General features: G+C 50.6%; 1 protein-coding gene across 1 annotated transcript in view; it reads left to right on the top strand.

The window, feature by feature from the left end:
* JAG1 (jagged canonical Notch ligand 1) overlaps positions 1–20,262 on the top strand; it is a 36,150-nt gene that overhangs the window by 7,879 nt on the left and 8,009 nt on the right. The window contains exons 3-14 of the mRNA XM_077872204.1: positions 2,107–2,158; positions 7,865–8,119; positions 9,849–9,909; positions 13,759–13,889; positions 14,184–14,303; positions 14,737–14,850; positions 16,469–16,582; positions 17,179–17,292; positions 17,711–17,757; positions 18,102–18,275; positions 18,669–18,819; positions 19,636–19,800. Of these exons, the coding sequence (XP_077728330.1) occupies positions 2,107–2,158; positions 7,865–8,119; positions 9,849–9,909; positions 13,759–13,889; positions 14,184–14,303; positions 14,737–14,850; positions 16,469–16,582; positions 17,179–17,292; positions 17,711–17,757; positions 18,102–18,275; positions 18,669–18,819; positions 19,636–19,800 (1,498 nt within the window). The remainder of the gene's footprint in view (positions 1–2,106; positions 2,159–7,864; positions 8,120–9,848; positions 9,910–13,758; positions 13,890–14,183; positions 14,304–14,736; positions 14,851–16,468; positions 16,583–17,178; positions 17,293–17,710; positions 17,758–18,101; positions 18,276–18,668; positions 18,820–19,635; positions 19,801–20,262) is intronic.

Below are 20,262 nucleotides of genomic sequence, written 5' to 3' on the forward strand. Positions count from 1 at the left end.
TCTCAGAAACCAGGGACAGAGACGATCCAGGGCTTTTTATTTCTTTTGTTTATTTTTTTTGACAAGGCCTTGTTGTCAGCACTGTAGCCCCAGCCCTCACCCCGTGTCCGTCTCTGAGAAGGCAGTTCACGGAAGATTAGGACACTTGGCGTCCCGAGCTCAGTGCTGCCGGGTCGCTCTTTTCCCTCGAGGTTGGGCAGTGTCGGTCAGCACCTCCTGAGGTCTTCCCGGCAGTGGTGGAGATGAACCTGGTACACAGCTTGCTCTTCCTGGTTCTTTTGCAAGAACTGAGGGATGCCACCTTCTTTGAGCATCAAGCAGAGTTAATACTGTCATGCCAGCTCAGTCCAGGCACGCCTTCTCCTCCCGTGGGGTTTGTGGATATTACATGTTTAGTGCTTGTGCAAGTCTGTCAGAACCGCGGGTATCAATGCATTTAATCAGAGGATTAATTACAATACGGGAATGTATAGAACGTGGTCTCGACATGGCCAGCCAGCGATGGGCTTAATTATACAGAATCGGCCCCACATCGGGCCTCATTTGGACTTGGTTCTCACCTCCAATCAGTAGAGAAATGTAATTTCTTGCTGCTCTCAGGGAAGAGTCCTGTAATTTGTTGTTAAGTCCCGGGAAATTTAGTGGCTGTAAACAAGGTGTAACTTTTACTAATAAAATATTAACGATGACAACAAGGAATTGGGACCCATGGCCACCAAACAGGAGAGGGCTGGGTATGTGCCCTGGCTTGCCTGGTTTTGCTTGCTTTTCTGAGCATTTTCCCACAGTTATCAGTGAACGAAATGGAATCCTACTCTGCTTTGAGTATGAAACATATTTCGGCTGAATTCCAAGGCAGGGTCTATCACAAGATATTTTTATATTCAGAGACAACATGCTGTGTCTCTGTGCGAGCCATAAGCTTGCCTGGAGTTATGAATGAAGCTCCTTTTTTCTTTCTTTTGCTCCATGTTTGCCTTCACCTTGTAGGTCTGCCTCTTCTTGGTGACTGTGCTTCTGGCCACACGGTGCTCTTTGAGCTCCGTGCGCCACTGTGTCCAGTGCGTTGGTATCTGACAGTGACCATGCAGGGATACAGAGGAAGGCCTCATGGGCCTTTTCTCCCCACCCCCCTCAGATATATTTCTCCAGCGCCAAGATAGCAGGTTTATTTAAACTGTGGTGTTTTGTGAGACTGACCTCATTCTAAATTACAAGTGAAGATTTGAGTAAAAGCGGGAATTTGCTAATGGCTTGGATTTGGGGGGGGGGGGGAGGTGTGGAATTCTGAGATAAGCCTGGAAGATAAAAAGGTGCCTTCAGTATAATAGCTGGCATCCTGCCAGTGTCCAGGGAATTTGTTTAGTTAGTGGACTCTGATTATTCCTGGAATGTTAGATCTTATTGACAGATAAGTCCATCAATAGCTATAACCCGTGGGGGTGTGGTGGTTTCTCCCTTTTTGTGCTTTCACCCCCAGAGTCTGGCCCCCAAGCACCCCAAGTTAGGTCGCCGCCTTTGTCCTGGTCTCTTTGCACCTACCCCCCCCCCCTCCTGCTTCCTAGAGTCACCTGATACTTGTGGGAGCCGAGATGGTCTCACAGACAGGGCTTTCAAAGGGGTTCTGGAAAGGAAAGGGGGCCTCCCCAGGGGCTGCCCCACCAGGGCCCAAAGTGTAACCTTAGCAATACTCAGCCCTCCTCACTGGATGCCCTCCCCCCGCCCCCATGCAAATACCTGGTTAGGTTAGCTTAGAAGAAATTCTTTGTGTGTGTTTCTCATGCACTAGAGTTAAGGTCTGGAAAGTTTTGGAAAACTGTACTGTGTTCACATATAGGGAGGTGGTACTTCCTGATGATGACTTTGGGCAGCTTGCACAGCTGACAGTGACCAATCGTGGTGGGCCCCTGCCAGGCGGAAGGAGTCAACCTGGGGATGGGTACCAAGGAGGGGCGTTGGGGGATCTCTGCTCCACAGCAAACAAGAGTTTTCATTTTGGTTTTATGGTTCTGTTCGGTGGAGTATGTGAGGGAGCGCGAGCAAGTGTGACATGTGGGAGCTGACTCTTATTTCTGAATACTAAGTGGTGGTTTCTCTCTGTTACAGAGGTCCTACACTTTGCTGGTGGAAGCGTGGGATTCCAGTAATGACACTCTCCGTAAGTATCACAGCAACGGGCTTTACTCCAGGTGTGCCTTTCTGGAAGTGCGGTGCTTGGGGCACAGTAGTGTTGGGCTGGATCTGTCTCCTGAGTGCTGCAGAGGGCTTGTCCTACACTCCCTGCTGTCTGCCCCCATCCTGTGCCCACCCCACCATCCCCAGGGTGAACTCCCTGGAGTCTCTTCCATAACTTCCCCTAGAATGTGTCCACTTGGAACATTAAGTGGCCAGGACAGATTCCCAGTTACCTCAGTCCCTGAATATGAGACCTAGATTATCTTTGGGATAGAGATCTTAATGGTTTTACAACTTTATTTTTTTTTTAAAGATTTTATTTATTTATGAGAGAGAGAGAGAGAGAGAGGCAGAGACATAGGCAGAGGGAGAAGCAGGCTGCATGCAGGAGCCCGATGTGGGACTCGATCCCAGATCCTGGGATCATGCCCTGAGCTGAAGGCAGAACCGCTGAGCCACCCAGGCATCCCGGTTTTACAACTTTAAGACTGTGCAGACTGCTAAAGGATCAAAGTAGTGACTTTTTAAAAGTCCATTTAAACTTTAAGTTGAGCGTTTAATCTCTCATCAGAAAGATAAAGCCTGCAAAGGTGGCGCTGAGCTCTAAATCTGAAGACCTTGAATTTCACTCGGTGGGCAGGTGAGCCTCTAGCGGCTCAGGGTTTCTTTCCCACACTGTGCATGACAGACCTTTCATTGAAGTGGAATCCCAGAGCCTCACAGGCACCGCAGCTGCCTGTCCCCTTCTGAAAGATGACGGTTTCAGGGGCAGGTTGCTTTTCAGAGGTGCGAGGTGGGGAAGTCACAGGGATTGTGTCTGGAAATGGCAGCAGCCTGGCTTCTATGGTGTAGTCTTTGCTCTTTAACTTAAAAATGTTTTCCCTCCCTCGCTGAAACTCTGCACTTCCTTTTTTGCTAGCAAGATCTGGAAGGTTGTCCTGGGAAAACTTGATTCATGCTGAAATCCCTTAGTCTGCATAGGGGGAGGGTGATCCAACTCTGTCTTTGCCCTCCACCCTCTGAATGTCTCCTCCCTTCTTCCGTACCTCACTGACCCTTTCTGGTTTTGGCTACTGATAACATCTCCCCTCATCTCCTCACCATGCCATTTTCTTTTAAGCACATCTGAGGATGCTGAATGCCCAGAGTGGACATGGTGAGGGCTTGGCACTTGTGAGGAAGGCTACTTTGGGCTGTGTCTGGCTCATCGGCTCTGCCCTCCAGCCCCCCACCTCCCTACCCTCCGCCCGGGGCCGCATAATTACTGCTAAGCCCTGTAGTGTTGAAGGTTCCAGTCAATTTGGGTCACTCCTCTTGCTCTGATATCCGAAGCCCAGATCTGTGGACTCTCTGAGGGCCACCCCGTCCTGCTGTGGTGTGGTGGCAGAGGAGGGTGGTAACCAGCCTCAGTTGTGGCCCATGCCTGTCAGGGTCATTAGACACCTTTTCGTTCTCCTCCCTCATGGGCCACAAACATTGGGGATTGTGTGAGAGTTGTGTCACTGTGAACTGGTTACCATGGTAACTAAGCTTTGGGAAGATGGGGAGGGGGCAGTTAGACACTTCCGATATTCTGGTGCAGATGTGATCTTCTCCTTCCCTTCCCTGTTAGATGTTAAAACAATCTGGTAGAGTGAAGATCCTCGAGATTGATTCTGACTCATGGCAGGAGCTGGTTCAGGACACCTGTTAGGGTGTGCAGCACAGTTAGTGTCTGTAGGGCCCTTCTTGGGCCTTCCGTCACCCCACAGGTCAGCTAGCTGCGCCCCTGGGAAGCTGGTGACCATCCAGAGCTGCCTGCAGTTGTTTCCATTTCAGAGTAGCCCTGTTTTGGGGTTCTGAGGCCCCTCCTCACTGAGGAGGGGCTAAAGAAATCCCCAGAAGGGCACAAGGAAGACTTGAGGTAGGGAGAAAGAGCTTTCAGACCTCTACTCTTGAAGACAGGAGTTGCCACAAAGCCCTGAAATGCCTACTGCAGGTCGCTGAATCTCGCCGTGTGAGCCCCAAAGAGGAGGAAGTGGTTTATACACTTGTTTATTCAGCCTCTCTCTTTACAGCACTTCCAAGGGATCTTGAATTCACGTTCAGAACCATATTTGGCATCTTCTCTCTCCAAATTAGATCCTGCCTAGGGCCCTTCATGGATGACTGGCACCAGCATTTCAACACCTAGTACCATGAGCCAGAAATCTGGAAGACACCCTGTAGTACTTCCCTTTCTCTTCCCATCCATATCTAATCCACCTTCAGGTTCTGAAAATCTTATCTCTAATGCCTCACTGGAATCCTGCCACCTCCCACATGTCCCCTGCTGGTCCAAGTCACCATCTGCTAACACCTGAACCCCTATGGTAGTGGTTGAATTGGCCCATCCATATCTACTCTGGTCCACCACCAGTGCTTTTTCCATCCTCTTGCCATCCTGGTCTTTCCAGAGCCTTTCCCTTTTTTTCATTTAAAATGATTGACCTACAATATCCTCTGTTTCTGGTTTGCATCTTGATTCGATTTGATTGTCCTCTTCACTAAGAGCCACTTGGTGGCTTCCTGTTGCTCTTGGGACAGCTCTGTGTGTGGCCCCAAAGGCCTTGTACAGCTGTTTTGTTTCCTTGCTAGCTCCTAACTCCATCCTACGTGCTGCATTGTCTTCTACCATATCCAAATCCTCATCCTGTTCCACCAGTCCCCATTCTGTCCTCAAATGCATCATCACCTTCTGTCCTGCCGCAGGGCCCTTGCACATGCTGTTTGCACTGCCTGGAATGTTTTGCTTATTACTCTTTACCCTCTGTCCCTCCCATGAGGCAGTACTCCATGAGGGCAAAGCCTAAGGATGTGTAGCAACCCAGATGGAGTTGGCTGCTCTTTGGGGGCCAAACAAGTTGCCAAAATTCTGGTTTCATATGAGAGGCAGAACCCTGAGTTTTAGGACAGAGGATTCCTTCTCACCTAGGCTCTGTAGAGAGATTGGCCCCGACGAAGCCCAGGTGCTGTTTGAGTGTTAGACTGTTGCCTAAAGCCTGGCCCTCCTGGCATTAGTCCTCTTGAGACCATTTCTCTTCTCTTTCAGAACTATATAAGACCCACATTTTTCTTTTCTCCCCCAGTGCAAACGGTTTCAGTTTATGGCAGTGCTCAGTAGATCAAATAAGTGTTAGTCCAGGTTTTCCTTCTAGCTTAGGCACCTTGACTAAGCTCCTGTCCTAGGTTTGTGGGTTGGCATGGCCTCAAGGTTATGCTCAGACTCGCCTTATTACCTCTGCCTTGGCCTGCGAGGCTGTTGTGGGGGCTACGTGCTCCATCTTCACACAGCTGAAGATCACAGGAGGGTCTGCTAACATCCTCTTCCGGTCATAGAGCTGGACCCCCAGGTGAAATACCCCCTGGATACACCTCTATGCCCCAAGATGAGAGGACGTGCAATTCAGGTGGCGGCAGCTTGGAAGAAGCAGGTAGCAGAGTTGATGTCTACAACCAGATACCAGAAAGTCTGTCCTGCACCCATGACTCCCCCCCACCCCACCCCCACCACCACCTCCAGCTGCTGGGAGGAACCTGCCACACAGGTGTGAGGCTGGTTCTATGGATCTGTTAGCCATGGTGAGGATTCCAGAATGATAGTTTTCACATTTTCTAGACCTAGGTGGAAAGCCAACTGAACTGTTGAAAATGACCTGTCAGCCTGTGTCTTTAGGATTACCCTAGACTCTTGTCTGAACTGTTTGTTGTTACCTGCCCAAGAGATGCTGGAGGCCTTTGAGCCGTGTGTTTAAATAATTCCCGTATTAAGATCTCATAATCACATGGTAATAGCTCGCTACAGTTTTTAATTGAATCACGGAGCAAACACACAGTTAATGGAGGGACATTTTTGTCATTCCTTGACCTGTGTTATTTGTAAGACTTCATGTTAGTAAAGCGTTATCTGCAGGTGGTTCTGTTTGTGCTGGGGTGTAAGTCTACAGGTATGTGGGCTTGTTCGACGCTTGTCCTGCCCACACGACAGTTAAACCCAGAGGGTGAATGCTGGGGCGAAGCTGGAACTCGTGTGGATGGAGCCCCTCAGGAGCTCCTCCTCCCCTGGTCACTTGTTGGCTTTGCATAATCTTGTAGATGAGCACAGGCGCTGGTCCTAGAAAAACAGGGGTGTGGGTGGGTAAGAATCACAGACATTGTGAGTAGGTCCTAACACAGTCTCCCGAAGGTGGCCTTGCCCTTGACAAGGCAGTGAAGGCTTGGTGCTGGCAGGTTTAAGAAAACAAACACCACATCAGGCTGTGGTGCTGACTTACTGCCTTGTTTCCCTTTCCCGTCCCTCCCCTGGACTCCTGGCACCTGGCGGTTGGATTTATTTTTGAACCTGTCTCTTCTCTGACTAGATTATAAGTGACCTCAGGGCAGGGACCACTTCTTACTCCTCTCGAGTGAGAGCTGGCTGCTTGAGCTCTGGGCGTGTTCATTTTCAATAGGCACCTTTTAAAGAGCATGACTTGGCTCTGAAAAACCCCTAGTCTACCTGTCCCTAAACTGGGGTGTGTTACTTTCCCCTCTGCCTTCTGGGCAAAGGTGAAAGGTGAAGCACATCAAGTTCGTGGTACAAGTGCCAGCTGAAAAGGTGGCAAAGTTTATAAATTTTTAAAGACCTAAAACTCTACCCTTGGCTTCCAGGGAGGAGTTTAGAAGTAGACCAAGTCTTTCTAGAGCAAGACCCAAAACTAAAACCAGAAGAGGAGGATTGCTAACCTTTACCTGGAATAAGGTGCTTTCTCTAATATGTAAAAGGCTTTTGCAAATTGGTGTGGCCAGCAACGCACTAGAGCACTTGGCAAAGGAGAGAAACAGGTTACAGTTCACAGGAACAGATGCAGATGGCTTTGTAACGACGTGGAAGGGTGCTCACCATCACTTAATTAAATGCTAATTAAAGTAAGAGATGCGTCTTTACCTATCAGGCAAAGATCAGAAAGTTTGGTAACCTATACTGTGCTGGCATCGCCGTCGGGAAAGCCAGTTTCCTGTGCGGGTGGCAGGACAGGCTGACAGGCCTTTGTTCGTGGTCGTCTGTCGATGGATGTGGGTTGGGTGCACTGTCCTCTGACCCAGCGCTTCCCTTTCTAGGAGGTCTCTTACACTAGAACCACGCACATGGGCAGTCGGTTCAAGGATGTTCGTTATGGCTTTGCTCACTGGTAAAAGGTCAAAATAGCCTAAGTGCACATATATCAGGAACTAGGTGAACGCGTTTCACTGTATTCCCAGACAGGGAAATACTACACAGCCGTTTAAAAGGGTAAATAGGGCAGCCCCCGGTGGCTCAGCGGTTTAGCGCCTCCTGCAGCCCAGGGCCTGATCCTGGAGACCCGGGATCGAGTCCCACGTCGGGTTCCCCGCGTGGAGCCTGCTTCTCCCTCTGCCTGGGTCTCTGCCTCTCTCTCCCTCTCTGTGCCTCTCATGAATGAATAAATAAAACCTTTAAAAAAAATAAAAGGGTAAATAAACGTAAAGGTGGCTGCCTCTGGGGAGAGGGACAGACTTTTCACTTTTCTGCCTGTTTGTAGTGTTTGAATTTTGTACTATGTGCGTTTGTTTTCATTGTTAAAAATAGGCAAAATGGTCAGGGGAGAAGCTTCTGGTGCAAATGTTAATACAAATCAATACTTTTTTTTTTCTTTTTTTGTTTTGTCTCTAGAGCCCGACAGCATTATTGAAAAGGCCTCTCACTCAGGCATGATCAACCCCAGCAGGCAGTGGCAGACACTGAAGCAGAACACAGGGGTTGCCCACTTTGAGTATCAGATCCGTGTCACCTGTGATGACTATTACTATGGCTTTGGCTGCAACAAGTTCTGCCGACCCAGAGATGACTTCTTTGGACACTATGCCTGTGACCAGAATGGCAACAAAACTTGCATGGAGGGCTGGATGGGCCCAGAATGTAACAAAGGTGTGTGGGCAGGCGTGTGCTGGGTGGGTTAACCAGCTCTGAGTGGCTGGCACTGTTGGTGTCAGGTTCTCTCCCCACCCCCACCCAGTCAAGTGGCTATCTCACATGGGGGGATATTTGGGCTGTTTTCTAGGCCTGAAGCACAAAGATGCTGAAGATGCTGTTGGTACTCCCCTTTCCCCCAGCTGCTGAGTGTTGGCTGCTAACGGCTCACAGCTGTTCCTTCTCTAGAGCCTTGTCCTTGGCCAAACAGCCACTCCATGCCTCTTCCCTCCAGCTCACAGTCTGCGAATGACTGGATGGGGGTACAAAGGCCAGCCACCACCCCCACCACTCCCCACCCCCCGTTGGCCTTGCACTCTGTGCTACAGTTCACACGCCAGGGCTTCCCCTGGGATCACGTTAAAGCCAGATTCCAGCTGAGACCTCTGCTTGGCTCCTTCCCCACCCCATCTGCTGCCTTCAACTCCTTTCTCCTGTACCCAAACCCCTGTCTCAGGCTCTGCTTCTAAGGAACCTGACCTAAAGCAGATGCTAATTGGGACAGGGTTAGCTCAGTGCCTGAATATGTGATCCTGCAGCAAATGACAGCCCCTAGTTCACAGCCATCTGCTGGCAAGCTTTTACGAGGTGTTTTCGGGGGCTGTGGTGTTGAGGGGGATGGGGTGAGTGGTGAACCAGAGCTTTAACACTTGCATAGAGTCGAACCCATCACCGCAGCATAAGCTCTCAGATGTGCTGTCTGTTGTCCCAGCCTTCTCCTGGGATTCAGGGAGTTAACTGCATAGTCACAGATGTTCACAGAATTATCTGTGCTTTGTACCTTTACAAAGCTTCTAATTCATAGCAAGTGGGTAATTCTAGTTGACCAGTGTAGGCCCTCACGAACATTAGTGTACTCTGCTTATTTCACCTAATTTGGTAAATTCTTTCAAGATACACTCAAATTTAGAAAGGGAGGTTTTGAATTGACTGAAGGGCAAGACACAGAGGAATTTGCAGGTCTCCTGAGCTTTTCTTAAATCACTAGAGTTTTAAAGGGATGGCATTTCCGGGATCCAAATGAAAGAATTAGCAAACGTACTTAAAGTAGTTGGTGTTCTGAAAATAAGTAATGATTACTGGGATACCATGTTGAGTATTTTTTTTATCTGTTTTTTTTTTTTTTTTTAATGAAAGGAAAAAGAATTCCTTTGCAAGGATACTTTGCAGAAGTACCACCAGATCTGGCCTCTGGATTAGCCTGCCAAATGAGGCCTGCCTCATTGGCTTTGTTAGTCCCATGGGATTTTTGGGACATTGGGCATTCTAGGGGGTGGGGATAAGGGGGTTAAGGATGCTGGGGCTCATCTTGAATGTGCCCTCATGGGACAGGGTGGTGAGATGAGGAAGGATCACAGCTCCTGTTCTTTTGGAGAGGGTGGGAATCAGGGAGCTCGCTAGCTATTGTGGAGAGCCTCAGAATGAAGATCCCCCTCCCCCATTTAGTCCCTGAGTAGTATCATGTTTTGAAGAGCTGCTAGCATGGCCTTGAAGTTTAAAGCTGGATTTGCTATTTGGGCACCTCCCATCTTCCTTCCCTTACAATGGACTTGACATGAGATCTCTTAAAGTCATGGATTTTGAGGCTTAATGTACTGGGCCATTCTCGTGGTGGTGGTGGTGGTGGTGGTGCAAGAAACCATGTGCTTGACTCATCTTTGTGTGTGTTTTGTTGTTGTTTTTATAGCTATTTGCCGACAGGGCTGTAGTCCCAAGCATGGATCTTGCAAACTCCCAGGTGACTGCAGGTAAATGACTAAACTTTTTTTTTTTTTTTTTAATCCTTTAATGCAAGAGGGGGACTGAATTTATTGTGAACATGCCTCTTTTCCTTTGGAGGACAAGAAAGCTTAAAAAAAAAAAAACCAAATAGGCACATCCGAAGCTTATTAAATTATACCAGCTGTCTGGTGGAATGTGCACACTTCTCTCTTGGAAGGAAAAAAAAAAAAAACTCTTATGGGCATAGTCGGTGACTTCATGTATTAACTGTTCTGTAAATTGATAACACGTTTTTATAATCTTCCCCTTAAAGTGCTAATGGATGAGATGGAGGGATGTGGGTTTCTTTGAGTCTGTCTCCTCCCCCAACCTGGTTTTCGGTCTCCCAACCCTCCCCCACTTTTCCCATCACTAGGGGACAGCCGAGCATTCTTTAGAATGGGATTAGTACAATCTCCTGGCCCCTTTGCAGGCGGGAGCCAGGCCGGTGCTGAGAGGTTAATGGCTGCGCTGGAATCTTGTCAGTTGAGCCTGATGAATGTAGACTTTTGCTGCTGGCCTTTGAAGTCTGTTCTTTTATGGTCCCGGACAATGCAGAAGCCAAACAGAGACCCACCCCAACTGCTTCATGATTACAGTTTTTGGAACCTTCTTGAAATGTACATTATGCCAATTTGGGAAAGACTTGCTTCAGGAAATGGTGTTGGTGCCTGTGACATTCTGACACAGTCTCACTTGCCTCCCCCTCCTCTCAGATCTGAAGGATTAGCAGATTTAGTGACACTGAGAGGATCCTTGGGGCCCAGCAGTTTTCCCCCAGGAGCTACCCTGGTTGAGCCCGGAGGCAAACAAAACACACTAAACCAGCACATCTCAAGTGGACTCTCTTCCACCTCTCTGGTTACCATGCAGGGTCTGATCCCATAGGTCTGGGGGGACCTGAATGTGCATTTCCAATAAGTGGCCCGTCCCCCCGCCCGGTGATGCCCATGTCGCTGGCAGGACCATACTTTGAGAATCACTGCCCCAAACCTCAGTGTTCACGTCCGCAGTTCCCTGAATGAACTGGGGACTTGGACATGCAGATTCCCGGGTGCTGCACCGCACCCACTGAATCCCAGGCCAGGGTTCGGCCCAGGAATCTGCATCTTGACGAAGCCCACCGAGCGATCTTGCTGTTCTCTGTGTTTGGGGGACTGCCACTTTGCAGGGAATTCTCTGGTCTTTACTTTGCGGCCCCGCCGGCGCACGTCTCTTCCCCTCCTCTGCAGCGGGGAGCACTGCTCTGAGGCTTGATGCCAAAGTGAGAACTGAGGCAGCTGGAAGCAAACTCAAACCAGGTTGACCGGGCATTGTCTCTTCCTCCATGTCAGGTTTATTTTCTGGAAGGCCGTGGGTGGTGGCATGCTAAGCCCCATTGGTGGCAGCTGAGCATTGGAGTTGACAGCATTGCTGTCAAAGTGTGAGCAGGAATCCACCTACCTTCGCCCCTCTTAAGGGTGTTCTAGAGAAAGTCAGATGAGCAGCGCTGTTCGCCACTCTGGGCCTGCTCTGCTCAGATGGGTGTCGGGAGGCCGCGATTTCCGATTTCTGCTACTGTCATCAGAACGGCTGCGCAGGGGAGGGCCCTCCCAGCCAGAACAACAGGCTTTGTTTCCAGAACGGAGCCCTTTCTCTTTCGAAGTCTCCCCTCCCACTCCCTGCCCAGACATGCACCGGTGCCTTTATTTACTTAAGGTGTGACTTTCCCACACGTCATTTGCATAGTCTCCCAGCCTGTCCTGTTCTGCCTACCTTGAAGGAAAATCAAAACAGAACCTTCTAGCTGAGGAAGCTCAGGTTGTGTCCTGCTCCAGAAATAGTTGAATGGCCAGTTACCTGTAAGTTGTCCTATGGATTATGTATTACAGAGGTGGTGTTTTTTTGTTGTTTGGTTTGTTTTTGCTGCCTTTTTTTTTTTTTTTTTTAATCCCCGCATGAGAAAACTTCACTGGTTTTGTTGTTCCCAAGTAGACTCAGATTCCTTTTCCTGGGTGCACATGCTTGCTTTATTGCAAGCCTGCCAATAATATCAAACTTAATGATGAATCATTGTAGGAGGAAAGTCACTTCAAATTCTCATGAGAACCTTAATCATGTATTATTAAACTGGGATAACTTTGTAGATGCCTCTTTTAGGGTCAGTATTTTTATTTGTTTTCTTTTGAAGTCATCCATGGCCTCTTGTGGTTTCTTCTTTATGCTTGGGGATCCAGCTCTTAATTAAGAGGTGAGGTTGGGTCCTCAGCTGCCTCTTCTTTTATTAGGCAAAGTGAAGAGGTGTCGCCATCCATATTTTGGAAGGAAGAGAAGACAGTAAGGATACTGCTATTTCCGAATCAGTTTCCTCTTAATAGCTCTCAAGCTAAGATGATCTTTTCCTGAATGAAACCCCCTCCCCCAACTCCCACTAACTTGAGTGTCCACTTTAAAAAAAAAAAAATTTCTACCAGATTTTTTTTTTTCTTACTGCTCTGAATGGTCACGGTCATTTAGACTGCTGTTCTGTTATACACGAAGCCAAACCCTCTGTCTGATTAATTTTAAACCACGCATTCTGGTGGTTCTTTGAATTGGGGTGTGGATGGCTTGTTTGTGGAAGTTAGGAAGTGGTTAGTCAGTGTTCTCAGGGGTTAAGTTGACTCTTGGCCGTGGGTGATTAGCTATTAGCTGGATCCCTATAATTTTCCCATGATAAGGATTTGCTAGCCTGCCTCCGGCTCTCTGGAAACGGAAAGCCTTTCCTTCTTGGGGGTGCTTGTTTTCCAGAGTTACAGCTGAGTGGCTGGGGGTGGGGGAGGGCGCTGGTCGTTCTTACTGTGGCTTTTCCCAGGTCCAGTTCCATGCTCGCCCCACCTTCTCTGGGCTTTCTCCTGTTTACTAAAGCTTGAGTTTTAAGAGGGCAGTTAAAGTTTCTGAGGGCTTAAAACTTGAGGGGAGAGTGACTGAGACCCTGCCCTCTCTCCCACCCCAGGTGAAGGTTTATGTTTGTGTTTCTGTTTGGGGATCAAAGGCACCGTTGGCCTCTAAAGAGTCCGATTAATGAGACGCTTATGAAGGAAACTTGACTCTGTTTCCCAATACTAGATAAACCGAGTTGACCTCTTCCTCCCCCCCCCCCCCCACCCCGAGTGAGAAATCACTATAAAATGAATTAGCTTAAGCAGCCCCGGTAGTGGGCCATAAATTATCTGTGGGATTGGTTCCAAGTGCTGCGGCTCCGCTACCTGTCCTGCAGAAGTGGGTTCCGAGATCTTTGCCTCCTCTTGGCCAGAGGAGGGTGCCCCCCCCCTTTGATTTCCTAAAGCCTCCCAGGGAGGTGGCTTCCTGCCTCACTGGGTGTCTCGTTGCGTTTCTGTGCACTGGTGACTTGCTGTTTAGACAAAGAACCAGGCCTCCGTGGCAAAGTGGCCGACGGTGCCGTGGTTGCGACGACTTTCACTGGCTCTTGTCACCCGAGAGTCCTTCCTGCGCCTCCGCAGCCGCTCGCCGGGGCCCTGGACTGGTTTATTCCACGCCCCCACCGTCGCGCAGCCCTGTGAGCCTGAGAAGAGAGTGGCTTTGTGAGGTCAGCCCCCGCCGGCCTCTCCCCAGACAGCCCTGCTTTTGTCGGCAGCCGCCTGGGAGGGGACCTCGGCCCAAGGACCGAAAATGTTTGTTTAGCCGGAGCCCCCGCCGGAGCCCCCGCACAAGCCTTCCTTGCGAGTCCACTGTCCTGTCACCAGAAATGAAACAAGGCAGGAAAGGCCTGGACTTCTTAGCCTTGCACTTAAATGGTGCAGATCGCCCCGAATGTTCTAAGCACTAAAGGGGGGGTGCGTGCTGTCCGTCCCCAGGTGCCAGTACGGCTGGCAAGGCCTGTACTGCGACAAGTGCATCCCGCACCCCGGGTGTGTCCACGGCACCTGTAACGAGCCCTGGCAGTGCCTCTGCGAGACCAACTGGGGCGGCCAGCTCTGCGACAAAGGTAGGCTCCGGGGGGTGGGACCCTGGGCGGGACGGGGCCTCGGGGTTCACGGGAGAGTTAAGGAGTGCGGCCGCTGTCGTGGGGCTTTCACTTTTATTTATTTTATTTTTATTTCTAGGGACTTAATTCTGAATCTGTTCGAATTTGCCTTTAAGGCCGTGGCTTGGGGTCTTTTTTTCTGGTTTTAGTCTTTAAAGAGGAACGGTGGGGGTTGGGGCCCCCCCGCTAGAAACGTGGCAGCCGAGCAGCCTGTGCCGCCTGCGAGCCACTGACCCCGCGCCGTCTCTCCGGCAGATCTCAACTACTGCGGGACCCGGCAGCCCTGCCTCAACGGGGGCACCTGCAGCAACACGGGCCCTGACAAGTACCAGTGCTCCTGCCCCGAGGGCTACTCAGGCCCCAACTGTGAGATCGGTGAGCGGTCCGGGGGGACCGAGAGCCCTCGGCTTAATTTTTTTTTTTTTTTTCTTTTGGTACTCTGAGTTTACAAAAAAATAACAATACCCTTAAGGCCTCATAAAAGGACGAAAATATCCTCCAAAGTGAAGACCTGTTACCCCAGCGGTTCTGTGGGTCCCCTAAACTTCCTTCAGGGTGATGCCGCCCACGCGGGGGGCGTGACCCCGGCTCTGAGGCTCTGAGCCGCCTTGGAATGTGGCTGGGGACACTTAGGCCGAAAGCCGGCTTCCTGCCTTCCCTGGACACAGCGGGCCTATAGCCCGGGCTCGCTCCCGCTTGTCCGAGGCGAGCTTGAGCTGCGGCCCAGGCGTGGGGCTGGCTGCGGGGAGAGAGGACGTAGGTCGAAACACGCGGGTGCCCCTTGCTCACTGCCCTCCGGGTTTCGCAGCGGAGCACGCCTGCCTGTCCGACCCCTGCCACAACAGAGGCAGCTGCAGGGAGACCTCGCTGGGCTTCGAGTGTGAGTGCTCTCCGGGCTGGACGGGCCCCACGTGTTCCACAAGTAAGTCTGGGGTTGGGCCCGTGTCTTTTCCAGAGGATCACTGCGTTGAGGTGGGGCTTGGGGGCAGGTCTCAGTGAGGAGTCTTGTCTCGGTGGGAGGGGGGAGGTGCCATCAGCAGTCTGATCGGGAGTCTGGCTTGGGCTTCCAGCCCTTGCACCCGAAGTCTCTGGGCACCCTCCTCCTACCAAGCCAAGTTTGCATGGTGTGGCTGCTACCAGAAGGGACTTCTCCGCGGGATACCCCCGTCCTCTGTGAGTGCTCCCTGGAGCTCTGCTGCCTCCAAATCAAGTCCTAGCTCTTCTCCTTGGAGCCATGGAGAGGCTGCCGGCAAGGGAGGTAGCCACTCCTCAATTTGGTCATGGGTGGAGGGTGGCCCCAAAAGAGAGACCCAGGCCACAGAGTGGTCCTGGCTCTGAGGCCTGGCTGCGCATCAGAACCCCCAAAGTGCTGGACAGTGCAGATGAGGGGGTCCTCACAATTCCCCTCAGGACTGGGGAGTCCACATTCTTTCGCGAGCACCTGGGTCTCTCAGGTGCAACCTGGCCTAAGAACCACTGTCCTCAGCACCCTGAAAGTAGAGCATGCCTGGTTAAGAATGTGGGTTCTGGGGTTGGGTCACAGGGGCTGGCACCCTGGCCCCACCTGCCTCTTGTAGGACCACTCGTTACCTCTCTGTGCCCTGTTGAACGGGACAGTGGCAATGCCCGTCTCTTAGGGTTGTGTAGAATCAATGAGCAGATCACAAGAGAGCCTGGTACTTCCTAAGTGGGCAGCAGAGGAAGAGGCCACTAGAGACAAGTGCAGAAGTGGGATGTGGGGCCCCCAGCTATGTGGTTTTGGGAAAACTCTGAGAAAATTAGAAGAATGAAGTTTTCTACCAGAAAAGAGTCAGTTTTCCTTACCTCTTCTTAGCTACCTCTGAGCCACGCTGAAACTTCGCTTTAAAAATAAAGAGTAGGGGGATCCCTGGGTGGCGCAGCGGTTTGGCGCCTGCCTTTGGCCCAGGGCGTGATCCTGGAGACCCGGGATCGAATCCCACATCGGGCTCCCGGTGCATGGAGCCTGCTTCTCCCTCTGCTTGTGTCTCTGCCTCTCTCTCTCTCTGTGACTATCATGAATAAATAAATAAAATCTTAAAAAATAAATAAATAAATAAATAAATAAATAAAAATAAAGAGTAGGTAGGGTGCCCAGGTGGCTCAGTCAGCCTTTGGCTCGGGTCATGATCCTGGAGATCCAGGATCAGCTGCATCGGGCTCCCTGCTCTGCGGGGAGTCTGCTTCTCCCTCTACTCCTAAACACCCTCCTCCCATGCGCTTTCTCTCTCAAATAAAATCTTTAAAAATAGAGAGTAGACAGAGCTAGAGGTCCCATGTTAGCAGTGTGGTGATGCTCTTGGGGATCCAGCTGGCTTTTCCTGCTGCTTAGATGGGGGATTAAATGAACTGGGGCAGTGGAGGATTTAAAGCTAAAATCAGGCCTTATCGTCATAGCAGTCACTTAGAGCAGGTGTCTGGCTCTTAAGTGAAGGCCCCTCATGTGAGGGTTGGCATTCAATTATCTAATTGTCAAACGGACTGAGATTAAATTGCCAACCCTCTTCCCTTTTGTCCAACAGACATTGATGACTGTTCTCCAAATAACTGTTCCCACGGGGGCACCTGCCAGGACTTGGTTAATGGATTCAAGTGCGTGTGCCCACCCCAGTGGACTGGCAAAACGTGCCAGTTAGGTAAGGAAGTTCGGGCACCTAGGTTGGCCCTTATGGATCCGAGTTGTTACTGGAGATGAGCCTGTGGCTAGTGGTGTGAGTTTGCACACCATCATACTAAAAAGTAATTTATTGTCAGGAGTCCAGCGGGCCTGGGAGAGGGTACTTGAATGCTAATGGCCTAGCTCTTTAGGCCCTGTGGGAAAGTCGTGGGATTCCTTGAACCATGTCAATCGTCTGTCCGAGGAGTGTTCAGCTGGGTTCCACGGGGATGGTCTCATGAGGAATGAGCTGTCTGCATTCTTCCTGCCACATTTAAATCCCAGCAACTAGGCTGCGCCGCACTCGCACAGCAATGCCTGGTGGCTTTTTGCTCTCCTGTTGGGGGCCAGTTGTTAACCACCAGCCAGAAAGTTATCAATTAGCATTCCTTATTGGGTAATGGCTAGGGAGAGGGATCAGCTGTTCCAAATAGTGGGAACCTAGCCTCTGATTTAGCGAGGTTATTAAAACGTCTCCTAGTTCAGACTAACTATTGATAGGGTGTGTTTGGGCGGGGGTGGGGGAGTGGGGGGTAAATCTCCCATTTCTCAATGCCCCTCCACATTTTCTTTCAGATGCAAATGAATGTGAGGCCAAACCTTGTGTAAATGCCAAGTCCTGTAAGAACCTGATTGCGAGCTACTACTGTGATTGCCTCCCTGGCTGGACGGGTCAGAATTGTGACATAAGTGAGTCCCTTTGTTTCGATTTTGATTTTTGTTGAAACTTGGGTATTAAAGGCTTTCCTCAGCCTCTATGTCAGCTCCAGCTCTAAGACTTGAGCGGTAAAAGGAAAACCTCAGAGAGGGAATGTTTTTGGGGAGGGAGCGGTCAGTGCAGAAATGAAAACATGCACTTTATCAGCTCATTAGCCGGTAAAACAGCCGTATGCTGATAAGGTGGCTAAAACAATGATGTGAAGTTTCACTCGCTCAGTCTGGAGGACTGAGGGAGGGTTCCCACCCAGTGTAATAACCGCATGTCAAGAGAAGCACACAGGACATCTGATTTGAGGCTTTTATCTGTCCTGAGCGGAGAACGCTTTTCAATTAAGCCCAATTTCAATGTAAATTGCCTCTTTAATACGACAACCTGTTTATTTTTCAGATATTAATGACTGCCTTGGCCAGTGTCAGAATGATGCCTCCTGTCGGGTATGTGAATCTTTGCTTAAGTGAAAACCTTACTGATTGACACAAATCTGTTAAGATACATGTGACCCTGGGAGAGCTTGATCCCTCTGAGATTCTAAAAATGCAGGTGAAAAGTGATTCTCCGCAAGTTTCAGTTGGGCTCCTGTTACCTTCCCAGCCCCCTGGGAGCCATCTCGAAGGCATGCCTATAGAAATTCCTCTCTCACGTTGCGAGAGGCTGGGCATTTAGCGATGTCAGGGATTCAGTGGAAGGGCAGCGGGTGTGCTAGACTGCCAAGGCCCCATGTTTGTGGAATACAGAGGAAAAAGCATGTGTTTCTCCCCCCCTCCTTCTCCTCTTCCAGGATTTGGTTAATGGTTATCGCTGTATCTGTCCACCTGGCTATGCAGGCGATCACTGTGAGAGAGACATCGATGAATGCGCCAGCAACCCCTGTTTGAATGGGGGTCACTGTCAGAATGAAATCAACAGATTCCAGTGTCTGTGTCCCACTGGTTTCTCTGGAAACCTCTGTCAGGTGAGTGGGGCTAGAACCTCCAAAGGCCAAGTTTCTACAGCAGAGCAGCTCCCCACCCCTGCCCAGTTCCCTCCTGATCTCTGGACTTGCCATGAAATCTGTTACCATCCAGTGACCAGGGACTTCTGCTCGGTGAACACAGGTGGAAGGACACCAAGGAGTGGGTTTTGTTCACAGTGTCGGCAGCCTGTCCATTTGTGCCCCCAACTCCGTGCTCTCCCACTCTGCCCTGTTTTGCCGTGCATCCCTGGACAGTCTCTAGGACATAACTGTCTATTATGTAGGGTGTTCTCCAAATGGAAGGAGGTGAAAGGGTCAGATTCCAGCAACTGCTGCCCCAGAGCACTTCTAATCCCACCTCTGTTTCCTCTCCCCCTTCCCTGCTCCTGGCAGCTGGACATAGATTATTGTGAGCCCAATCCCTGCCAGAACGGTGCCCAGTGCTACAACCGTGCCAGCGACTATTTCTGCAAGTGTCCCGAGGACTACGAAGGCAAGAACTGCTCCCACCTCAAAGACCATTGCCGCACGACTCCCTGCGAAGGTACCTGCCCCACCTGTGGTCCCGGCTGGCCTCCGAGGCTCACTCCTCTACCCCTATTTGTCAGTACCCCCCAATATTCTCAGCAGCTGGCTGGGTGAGACGGTAACGCCCTAACCTGCCTCGCTAGGGGAGCCAGAACACGTGGAAACCCTCTGTCCGGGCCTGCCAGTGGGAGAACCTTGTCCACACGTAGCATTCCTGTTCTGGGGTGGGCTGATTTGCAACCCTGAGACCTTCCCCAAAGCAGTGCTGCCGGAAGAACTGTCTGCAGCACTGGAGATGTGTGCTGTCTGCACTGTCGGGTGTGCTAGCCACAGGAGCATTTAGTGTGACCGCTACGACTGGAAACTTCCTTGACTCCAGTTCATTCAAATCTAAATAGCCCCACGTGTCTCATGGTCGTTGTATTAGGTGGCCTGGCTCTGCGGGTTCTCTGTCCTTCCTGCTTGCTTAGGTAGGAAGTAAAGCTCCTCCTCCCTGTAGCAAGCTTCTGCCCGACTGAGGAGATGTCAGAGGTAGGAGGAGAGGAGCCCACAGACCCAGAGGCTTCTTAGCCACGTAGGGCGAAAATGCCTTAAAAAAAAAAAAAAAAAAAAAAAACTTCTGTCTGTCTGGAGTCTCGGCTTTGCCTGTCACAGTGTGACGTGGCACATCGCCAGAGTCTTGGCCCCAGGGTGCCTCTTGATTTCTTACCCTCATTAGCCAAAGGGTGCCTGTTTCCAGGAAAGCGAGCTTGGGCGGAGGTCCTCAGCTTAGGAATGCCATCCATGCCTTATGGGTCTGTGGCCCTGATCTGACCCCGAGTCTGCCTTCTAGTGATTGACAGCTGCACAGTGGCCATGGCTTCCAACGACACACCTGAGGGGGTGCGGTACATCTCCTCGAACGTCTGTGGTCCCCATGGGAAGTGCAAGAGTCAGTCGGGAGGCAAATTCACCTGTGACTGTAACAAAGGCTTCACTGGAACGTACTGCCATGAAAGTAAGAGCCCTCTTCGGGGAATGGGGTGTGGTGCCCCCCACCCCTCCTCTGCCCAGTTCAAGGGAGCATTTGAGCTTGATTCGTTTCAGTCGAGACCAGTGACGGTTTACCATTACATCTAAGATCTAAGACCGAGTTGTGTTTAATTTATTGAGATCACAGACACCTCTGACCCCTTCAGCACGTTTATGTTCTGGAATCTTACTAGTTTGGGTGGTCCTGCTTTCTGTAGGCTTTTCTTCCCTACTCCATCCGAGTAGCTTAGCCTCCAAGGCATTAAATAAAACAGACAACGTATCCTCTGGAGGCTTCTGCCTGGTAAGCTGCTTGCTGAAGTCGGAAAAACCTTCCTGATGGAGTTGAGGATATTGAGGTGCCTGGCTGCCCATTTTCTCAGGAGGTGGCCTTTGGGCCAGTGCCTGGCTATGGCATCGGTTGTCCTTTACTTACCAGCTTTTTTGT

The sequence above is a fragment of the Canis aureus genome, chromosome 26, assembly GCF_053574225.1.
Source record: "Canis aureus isolate CA01 chromosome 26, VMU_Caureus_v.1.0, whole genome shotgun sequence".
Taxonomy (NCBI): Eukaryota; Metazoa; Chordata; class Mammalia; order Carnivora; family Canidae; genus Canis; species Canis aureus.